This window comes from Salmo salar, chromosome 13, assembly GCF_965601325.2.
Source record: "Salmo salar chromosome 13, fSalSal1, whole genome shotgun sequence".
In the NCBI taxonomy this organism is placed as follows: Eukaryota; Metazoa; Chordata; class Actinopteri; order Salmoniformes; family Salmonidae; genus Salmo; species Salmo salar.
Window position 1 is genome coordinate 11,460,858 of NC_138303.1, and position 10,767 is coordinate 11,471,624.

The 10,767-nt window shown below is 42.8% G+C and overlaps 2 protein-coding genes across 2 annotated transcripts; both read left to right on the forward strand.

The window, feature by feature from the left end:
• Window positions 1–462: 462 nt before the first annotated feature.
• On the forward strand, window positions 463–6,059 carry LOC123726188 (aerolysin-like protein). The gene is made up of 4 exons (XM_045692892.2): window positions 463–591; window positions 2,585–2,615; window positions 4,454–4,963; window positions 5,253–6,059. The coding sequence occupies exons 3-4, from the start codon at window positions 4,481–4,483 to the stop codon at window positions 5,700–5,702; spliced, it is 933 nt and encodes a 310-aa protein (XP_045548848.1). The 5' UTR covers window positions 463–591; window positions 2,585–2,615; window positions 4,454–4,480; the 3' UTR covers window positions 5,703–6,059.
• Window positions 6,060–6,333: 274 nt separating this feature from the next.
• On the forward strand, window positions 6,334–10,442 carry LOC106566391 (aerolysin-like protein). The gene is made up of 2 exons (XM_045692893.2): window positions 6,334–9,400; window positions 9,693–10,442. The coding sequence occupies exons 1-2, from the start codon at window positions 8,918–8,920 to the stop codon at window positions 10,140–10,142; spliced, it is 933 nt and encodes a 310-aa protein (XP_045548849.1). The 5' UTR covers window positions 6,334–8,917; the 3' UTR covers window positions 10,143–10,442.
• Window positions 10,443–10,767: the final 325 nt, after the last annotated feature.

Here is a 10,767-nt window from a genome sequence, read left to right on the forward strand (position 1 = left end):
GGAAGGAAGGTTGGGCTCCCAAGTGGCGTAGTGGTCTAAGGCACTGCATGTCAGTGCAAAGAGATCTGGCTGTGATTGGGAGTGTGATATAACAGCCAGTTACCTGCAGGAACCAACCCTATGAACCATGTCGTTTCTTTTGTTTCTTTTGTTTAGCAGTATATAAGAGAACTGAAGGAACCGCCCTGGCGGAGCTTGTGGCAGACTTGTACTTTGTACGTGTTTGTTTTAACCACTCCAGTTAGTGATAATAAAGAATTCATCATTTAATGTGGACTTCAGGAGTCCCTGGTGTTGAATTTCCACAAAACACATCTGTCATGATAAGCACAATACAATGTTTATTCAGGGTGAAAGGTTCTTTGTAAATTCTGATGTACATCATTGTATGGGCGTGGGGGGAGTTTTGCTGCTATAAGAAAGAGTGCTTCTCCACTCCAGAGACACATGTTCCGCTGTTGCATCTTTGAACTTCACTCAGAGTCTTGACTCTTAAAGAAGATTATTGCATATTGAATCAGACCAATCAGTTTTCTTTCATCAAGATCATCTATAGTCATCCTTAACACTGAGGCCTGCATATCATTCTATGTAAGTACACAATGTCACCAAATTACTAATCTTGCCATATGAGGAATATTTGAAAGCTATGTTAATATTTTGACCAACAAATGAACAAAACCTTTCACCAACAAATGAACAAAACTTTCAGGTAACAAATGCGTACTATATTCTGAAACAGTTGCTTAATCAGTTATAAAGTCTAGTTAAACAAGAATGGTATGGGTTTGTTGTCCCCCACGAAGAAATTGGGGAGGGGACTACGGATCAGTCTGTCCGTTCGTTCATATGTTTGTTTGTAAGTTAGTAAAACATGATATCTCAGACAGCACTAGTAAGATTTTGACAAAGCTTGGGTGAATGATTCGTCTTGCCGTACAGATTTGGCATTTACAAAATGACACTAATTGGCCCAAGACAGGAGCTATGGTAATTAACTGCAATTTGTTGGTCACACGCGATATGTCAATTGGCCCAAGAGGGGGTACTGCATCATTCGTGGGGGACGACATGTTTACTGTTGCCTTGTTTTCACATGGTAGCCTCCTATTGTTCTGTTTTGAATTCAAAAGTATTATGTTAGTATGATGTTTAATGTGAGGTGAGTAGACTGTTGAGTGTAGTACTTTACATCAAGCTGTCTCTTCATCTTGAATACACTGATTGACACATCTAGCATTGGATACAGAAATGTCAGGTCCCAAATTATTGAACTGCAGGGAAATGTGAACTGAGACAGGAAGTTCTTCATGCCAGCAATTTTGCTCCGTTAAAGCTGCAGTAGGTAAGTCTGCAGACAGCAGACTCTCTCACACACTCTCGTTCGCTTTCTGTGCCCTCTGCCTGCAGACATAATTGTTAATAAATCCCAAATAATGAAGTTGATATAATTCATCATGTATATTTATCTGTTTAAATCAAATTATTTGTGCACATTAGTCAGGTACATCCTCAGAAGGGACACGATTGGCTGGAATTATATTTCAGAGTGATTGCAGAGCGAGGGGCAGTCAAAGAAGCTGGATCTTCTCTCAGGATATTTTACATACTGATAGCTGACGATGTGTGAAGACAACTTCACAGAATTGTTAAAAATAAATATGACCTAATGCAGCTTTAACATGAAAGCTTACTTAAATTAGAGAATCTACATCCTTCTTTGAAACTAAGGCATGCAAAAGCCTTGTATGTTAGTAAAACTCATCATGCTAAGTGAACATTTTTTTTTGGAACTAATGTTGATTTTATTACTAATTAACTGCACATTTCAGGGAACAAACGGTACCTAAATGATTAAACAGTTGATTTATTGGTCATCATTTGTAGTTCATCAGTATATATGACATAATGTTTTGTATTCACATTGTTCACTTTGGCCTGCTATTGTTTTTGTTTTCACATGGTGGACGTTGGCCTGCTCTGCTGATCCTGTGTAATATGTTTTCAGGTGATTTGACTAAACACAGGTTTCTCTAGCAATTCATATTTATTGTTGCATGTTCATGTTGTATTTATACTATATCACTGGGATAAATTTGACTCAGATATGCAGATGTGGTATGACAGTATGATGTTTAGTTGTTCCTATAAAGTAGACTGTTGAGTGTAGTGCTTAATACCAAACTTTCCTTTTCATCTTGATTTGACTAATACAACTAGTATTGAAATTACAGATTCTATAATTGTTCAATTCTGGTAAAATAAAATACTTTACCTTTCTGAAACCATGTGAAATCAAGGTAAAGTTTCGATTTACATTCAGAAATTAAGTTTTAATTATTAACAGTCAAGTTTTAGGAATTACTTACATTTAATTGGACATACTGTATACTTTAAAGGGTTGACAGACCCTGTTCTATATTAGACAGTGTCATAATATATTAATGCATACCTGTGAATACTGCAGCCTGTCTTAAAGATGTTTGTATTATATTATAATATATTAATGCATACCTGTGAATACTGCAGCCTGTCTTAAAGATTATTGTTCTATATTGATTCAATTATACCTTTACTCTTTCAGATATTCAAAAGCAGAAACTTTTTTTGGAGAGGTGAGTTTCAGCCCCACAAACACCTCATATACTGATGTAGAATCTGTAACATTCATACTCATTATTATAGGTCAGTTTATCATATTCTGAGGTAGCATCTGTAAAATTCATACTCATCATTATTCATGATAATTTCTAATTATGGCAACATCAGAATTAATTTTAAAAGTGCATAGAGACGTGCTCACTTACACAACAATATGTTTCATTACATATAAGTCACCATGTTGATCAGGACGAAACAGCAGGAGGTAGAGTGGGGAGGTGCTGGGAGTAGGAGAGGGACTCCATGGTGTTGATCAGGAAGAAACAGCAGGAGGTAGAGTAGGGTGGTGCTGGGTGAAGGAGAGGGACTCCATGGTGTTGATCAGGAAGGAACAGCAGGAGGTAGAGTAGGGAGGTGCTGGGAGTAGGAGAGGGACTCCATGGTGTTGATCAGGAAGAAACAGCAGGAGGTAGAGTGGGGAGGTGCTGGGAGTAGGAGAGGGACTCCATGGTGTTGATCAGGAAGAAACAGCAGGAGGTAGAGTAGGGAGGTGCTGGGTGAAGGAGAGGGACTCCATGGTGTTGATCAGGAAGAAACAGCAGGAGGTAGAGTAGGGAGGTGCTGGGTGAAGGAGAGGGACTCCATGGTGTTGATCAGGAAGAAACAGCAGGAGGTAGAGTGGGGAGGTGCTGGGTGAAGGAGAGGGACTCCATGGTGTTGATCAGGAAGAAACAGCAGGAGGTAGAGTAGGGAGGTGCTGGGTGAAGGAGAGGGACTCCATGGTGTTGATCAGGAAGGAACAGCAGGAGGTAGAGTGGGGATGTGCTGGGAGTAGGAGAGGGACTCCATGGTGTTGATCAGGAAGAAACAGCAGGAGGTAGAGTGGGGAGGTGCTGGGTGAAGGAGAGGGACTCCATGGTGTTGATCAGGAAGAAACAGCAGGAGGTAGAGTAGGGAGGTGCTGGGAGTAGGAGAGGGACTCCATGGTGTTGATCAGGAAGAAACAGCAGGAGGTAGAGTGGGGATGTGCTGGGTGAAGGAGAGGGACTCCATGGTGTTGATCAGGAAGGAACAGCAGGAGGTAGAGTGGGGATGTGCTGGGAGTAGGAGAAGGACTCCATGGTGACTTTGACGTCTCTAGCTGAGGAAGAAGGAATGGGTGTGATAGATTCCAGGCAAATAAAGATGGAAAGATCAGAGGAGGGTGGAGGACAAGGAGGAGTTAGGAGCAATTTAAGAATGCTTCATTCTCAGTGACCTGAGGATTGTGGAGCAATATGGTCGCCATAGAACAGAGCTACCGTCCTGAATTTTTTAATTCCAATCCCAATCTCGTCCACCTGATTCTAATCAAATCAAATATTATTTGTCACTTACAAATGGTTAGCAGATGTTAATGCGAGTGTAGCGAAATGCTTGCGCTTCTAGTTCCGACCATGCAGTAATATCTAACAAGTAATCTAACAATTTCACAACAACTACCTTATACACACATGTGTAAAGGAATGAATAAGAATATGTACATAAAAATATATTTGGATCATATATGGATGAGCGATGGCCGAACGGCATAGGAAAGATGCAGTAGACGGTATAATCATGTTCGTTACAACTGGGGCTGGAGTGAAAACCTACAGGAGGTTAGATGTCCAGCAACAGGGTTGGAGAGCCCTGCCCTCGACTGATGTGTTGCTCGACCTCTAGTTCCTACAATGAGTCATTATATCCCATGGTTATTGTTTGATCCTTTTATTTTGTTTTTTAATTTCCTTTTGGTGCTTTGAATGTCTGAATCAGATCTGAGTTTGAGTTAGAGGTTTCTTAAATTTATCTGTACAAATTTCTATTTCAGGTTACGTGACAAACACAAACACTCAACATGGCAACCACTCTGCATTTGATTGGTGGTGGAGGAGGCAATTCATTTGAATTCCACGGCATGGACAACGGTGCCACCCTCAAGAAGATCGGAGTGGCGGTGGAAGGCTGGCAGATCAAAGCTGTGCGGGCGGAGCTTACCGACGGGCGCGTAGCGACCTTTGGAAATTCACACACTTTCAATGAGTTTCAGTTTGACCTCGGCGAGCGCATCACCAAACTGTCTCTGTGGGGTAACGGCGCCGGCACACGTCTGGGTGCCATCAAGTTCACAACGAGTAAGAATCGTCAGTTCTTTGAAAAAATGACCAGCTGGCCACTGAAGACTGAGTACACCATAGATGTGGGGTCCGGAATCTGCCTGGGGCTGCAGGGCAGGTCTGGCTCGGACATCGACAGCATGGGCTTCCTCTTCATCAACACCATCAAGTCATCCGTGCTGACCAACATGGAGTATCCCACCCTGTCCCTCTTCAAACCCCAGGTGAGCTCTTCTATAGATGTGTGTAGACGGCACAGGAAAACTCTACCGATGCTCTAACATTAAGGGGGCTGTCCACTTTAAAACCTGTAATCCAATATGGGGGTCGACATTCATCAGGCATCTCATTTCTAGGACAGTCACACACACATACAGACACATTAGTTATTATTGTTGGCTTTCTAAAAATCTATTGATCAGTTCCTCACTGATAATTAGTTCTTAAATTGTCTTTGTGTTGTCTGAACAATTTGTATCTTTGTGTGTGTGTCTGTGTGTGTGTTGATTTTAGGTGACCCCAGAATATGTGAAATCCCTGTCTCACCACAACGACACGTCCTTGGTTCAAGAAGAGTCCATTACATACAGCAAGACCCTGACCAAGACTTCCTCCTGGTCCGTCAGCAACAAGATAGAGTCCACCTTGAATGTGTCGGTCAAAGCGGGGATCCCGGATCTGGTAGAGGTGACATCAGGTTTCAGCTTGACCGTGGGAGTGCAGCAATCCACCAGCCTGCAGAAGACAGAGACCATAACAGAATCGGATACCATCAACGTAAAGATCCCGCCAGGGAAGACCCTGGATGTTGAGATCACAGTGGGGAAAGCAACTATCGACCTTGACTACAGGGCCACAGTGAAAGTCACCTGCATGAATGGCAGTCAGCTGGTCTTCCCATCCAACGGCATCTACACTGGTGTAACTTACACTTCAGCGAGGGTATCCACAAAGGAGAGATGAGACAAGTGTATGACATCATGAATAATAAGCACAGTGATAGAATGTGACACCATTACTGATTATTTGTGTGCCTTCTCTGTTATTATGATCTTCTTTGAGTGAATCTAATTGAACCATGTTGACTCAGCTCTTTATTTCTGTCTCAGCAGAGGGTATAACAACAGGTGGGTTATTCCTACAATCTGGTGCCTTTTGTGTCCAATGACATGTTAACACATATTTTGTGTGAATTATTGAACAACATTCACTACAAAATGTTTTCTTATTTGCTTAGACCCCCATTTACCATAAAAAACAATGTTACATAACTGTAATACATTTCATTTGTAATAAACCATTTGTCTTGTGTGTCAGTAAGCTTTCGCCATATCCCCAGTTAAGTTTATTCAACTTCCATTGGATATACTATCCTTAAAATTCACAAATATTGTAATTATCATTACATTGAGTTGTTCTCTTTCTAACTAATTGTTAATCATGATTAATTAATTATTTAATATAAGAATAATCTAATATGTTTGTTAGCACACACGCAGTCACTCACACACGCACAGAGTTTCTTTCTCTGGTTGCACATTTAACATGCTGGTAGAAATGAGGTAAAATGGATTTAATTTTTTCTGCATTGAAGTCTCCGGCCACTAGGAGCACCGCTACTGGTTGAGCGTTTTCCTGTTTGCTTATGGCCTTACACAGCACATTGGTTGGTGTTAGTGCCAGCATCGGTTTGTGGTGGTAAATAGACAGCTACTAAGAATATAGACTAAAAACTATCTTCTGCCTGACAGTAGAGAAAATAGATGATCATTATAAGATGGTAAAGGTAATGGGCTATATTTCACATACTTCCTACAGGTTACAGATCAAATATATTTTTCCATACATTGACAACTCACCAACGGAAATCATTTCACAGGACATTAATCTTATTGCATAGAATTGTTAATCTGTGTGCTTTTCTCAGAGAGATCAAATGATAGTACTGTAGTAGTCGACTCCCTGCTGACCTAAAACAAAGAACCCTTTCATTTAGAATATGTTGCATCGTTGCTTTGGTTTTACATCAATTTATTCACTCATAGTGTTTCTACTTAGAGGATATAGCTAAATGACCACTAGATGGTGCTGTCACACTTCATAGGTCTTTCATAACCCATATTATGTGTAGCCTATTTGCATTGTATTTATTTATTTGTATGTAGGTTATATCCTCATGTACCTGCACTTAAATTACATTTTACTCATGCTTTTCCTTTTATCTATGTTTCATTGAAAATCGTTGTCACAGAGCTGATCTCTAACGTTAAAAACGTCCAATGAGTCACTGATTAAAACTGTTTGGGGGCTGTGCTTTGGCAAAGTGGGTGGGGTTATATCCTTCCTGTTTGGCCCTGTCTGGGGGTTTCATCGGATGGGGCCACAGTGTCTCCTGACTCCTCCTGTCTCAGCCTCCAGTATTTATGCTGCAGTAGTTTATGAGTCGGGGGGCTAGGGTCAGTCTGTTACATCTGGAGTATTTCTCTTGTCTTATCCGGTGTCCTGTGTGAATTTAAATATGCTCTCTCTAATTCTCTCTTTCTCTCTTTCTTTCTCTCTCTCGGAGGACCTGAGCCCTAGGACCATGCCTCAGGACTACCTGGCATGATGACTCCTTGCTGTCCCCAGTCCACCTGGCCATGCTGCTGCTCCAGTTTCAACTGTTCTGCCTGCGGCTATGGAACCCTGACCTGTTCACCGGACGTGCTACCTGTCCCAGACCTGCTGTCCCAGACCTGCTGGAACCCTGACCTGTTCACCGGACAAGCTACCTGTCCCAGACCTGCTGTTTTCAACTCTCTAGAGACAGCAGGAGCGGTAGAGATACTCTCAAAGATCGGCTATGAAAAAGCCAACTGACACTTACTCTTGAGTTGCTGACTTGTTGCACCCTCGACAACTACTATGATTATTATTATTTGACCATGCTGGTCATTTATGAACATTTGAACATCTTGGCCATGTTCTGTTATAATCTCCACCCCAGCACAGCCAGAAGAGGACTGGCCACCCCTCATAGCCTGGTTCCTCTCTAGGTTTCTTCCTAGGTTTTGGCCTTTCTAGGGAGTTTTTCCTAGCCACTGTGCTTCTACACCTGCATTGCTTGCTGTTTGGGGTTTTAGGCTAGGTTTCTGTACAGCACTTTGAGATATCAGCTGATGTAAGAAGGACTCCATGGTGTTGATCAGGAAGAAACAGCAGGAGGTAGAGTGGGGAGGTGCTGGGTGAAGGAGAGGGACTCCATGGTGTTGATCAGGAAGAAACAGCAGGAGGTAGAGTGGGGAGGTGCTGGGAGTAGGAGAGGGACTCCATGGTGTTGATCAGGAAGAAACAGCAGGAGGTAGAGTGGGGAGGTGCTGGGTGAAGGAGAGGGACTCCATGGTGTTGATCAGGAAGAAACAGCAGGAGGTAGAGTGGGGAGGTGCTGGGAGTAGGAGAGGGACTCCATGGTGTTGATCAGGAAGAAACAGCAGGAGGTAGAGTGGGGATGTGCTGGGTGAAGGAGAGGGACTCCATGGTGTTGATCAGGAAGGAACAGCAGGAGGTAGAGTGGGGATGTGCTGGGTGAAGGAGAGGGACTCCATGGTGACTCTGACGTCTCTAGCTGAGGAGGAAGGAATGGGTGTGATAGATTCCAGGCGAATAAAGATGGAAAGATCAGAGGAGGGTGGAGGACAAGGAGGAGTTAGGAGCAGTTTAAGAATGTGTCATTCTCAGTAACCTGAGGATTGTGCAGCGATTTACTCAGCCTAGACCAGAGCTACCGTCCTGTATTTTTTAATTCCAATCCCAATCTAGTCCATCTGATTCTAATAATTAACTGTTTGACAAGCTGAATCAGGTTAGTTACCACTGGGGTTGTAGTGAAAACCTACAGGAGGGTAGCTTCCCATGATCAGGGTTGGAGAGCCCCGGTGTGAAACTACAGGAGGGTAGCTCTCCAGGAACAAGGTTGAAGAGCCCTGCCCTAGACTGATATATTGCTCGACCTCTAATTCCAACCAAGAGTCATTATATCCCTTGGTTATCGTTTGATCCTTATATCTTGACTTTAATTTCCTTTTAGTGCTTTGAATGTCTGAATCAGATCTTCTTTGAGTTGGAGCTTGAAGTTATGTGTACAAATTTATATTTTATAGGTTACTTGACGCACACACGCGCACACACACACACTCAACATGGCAACCACACTGGAACTAATAGGTGGTCAAGGAGGCAGTTCATTTGAATTCCACGGCATGAACAACTGTGCCACCCTCAAGAAGATCGGAGTGGCGGTGGGAGGCTCGCAGGTCAAAGCTGTGCGGGCGGAGCTTACCGACGGGCGCGTTGCGACCTTTGGAGATGCAAACACTTTCAATGAGTTTGAGTTCAAACTCGGCGAGCGCATCACCAAGCTGTCGCTGTGGGGTAACGGCGCCGGCACACGTCTGGGTGCCATCAAGTTCACGACGAGTGAGAACCGTCAGTTCTTTGAAAAAATGACCAGCTGGGGACTGAAGACTGAGTACACCATAGATGTGGGGTCCGGAATCTGCCTGGGGCTGCAGGGCAGGTATGGCTCGGACATCGACTGCATGGGCTTCCTCTTCATCAACACCATCAAGTCGTCCGTGCTGACCGACATGACGTATCCCACCCTGTCCCTCTTCAAACCCCAGGTGAGCTCTTTTATAGATGTGTGTAGACGGCTCAGGAAAACTCTACCGATGCTCTAACATTAAGGGGGCTGTCCACATTAAAACATATAATCCAATATGGGGTCGACATTCATCAGGCATCTCATTTCTAGGACAGTCACACACACATACAGACACGTTAGTTATTATTGTTGGCTTTCTAAAAATCAATTGATCAGTTCCTCACTGATGATTAGCTCTTAAATTGTCTTTGTCACGTCTGAAAAATGTGTATCTTTGTGTGTGTGTCTGTGTGTGTGTGTGTTGATTTTAGGTGAGCCCAGAATATGTGAAATCCCTGTCTCACCACAACGACACCTCCTTGGTTCAAGAAGAATCCATTGCATACAGCAAGACACTGACCAAAACGTCCTCCTGGTCCGTCAGCAACAAGATAGAATCCACCTTGAATGTGTCAGTTAAAGCGGGGATCCCAGATCTGGTCGAGGTGACATCAGGTTTCAGCTTGACCGTGGGAGTGGAGCATTCCACCAGCCTGGAGAAGACAGAGACCATAACAGAATCGGACACCATCAACGTGAAGATCCCACCAGGGAAGACCCTGGATGTTGAGATCACAGTGGGGAGAGCAAATATCGACCTCGACTACGAGGCCAAAGTGAAAGTCACCTGCATGAATGGCAGTCAGCTGGTCTTCCCATCCAACGGCACCTACACTGGTGTGACTTACACTTCAGCGAGGGTATCCACAAAGGAGAGATAATAAGTACAGTGATAGTATTAACTAATTGTTTGAGTGCCTTTTCTTTTTACTGTGATCAATTTCAAGTGATTCTAACTGAACCCAGTTGACTCAGCACTTTATTTCTGTCTCAGCAGAGGGTATAACAGCAGGTGGGTCATTCCTACAATCTGGTGCCTTTTATGTCCAATGACATGTTAACACATATTCTGTGTGAATTATTGAACAACATTCACTACAAAATGTTTTCTTATATGCTTAGACCCCATTTACCATAAAAAACAATGTTATGTAACTATAATAAATGTCATTTGTAATAAACCATTTGTCTTGTGTTTCAGTAACCTTTCGCCATATCCCCAGTTACGTTTATTCAACTTCCATTGGATATACTATTCATATAATTCACAAATTATTGTAATTATCATTACATTGAGTTGTTCTCTTTCTAACTAATTGTTAATCATAATTCATTTATTATTTAATATAAGAATAATCTAATGTGTTTGTTAGCACACATGCAGTCACTAACACACACATAGTTTTCTTCTCTGGTTGCACATTTAACATGCTGGTAGAAATGAGGTAAAATGGATTTAAGTTTTCCTGCATTGAAGTCCCCGGCCACTAGGAGCGCCGCCTCTGG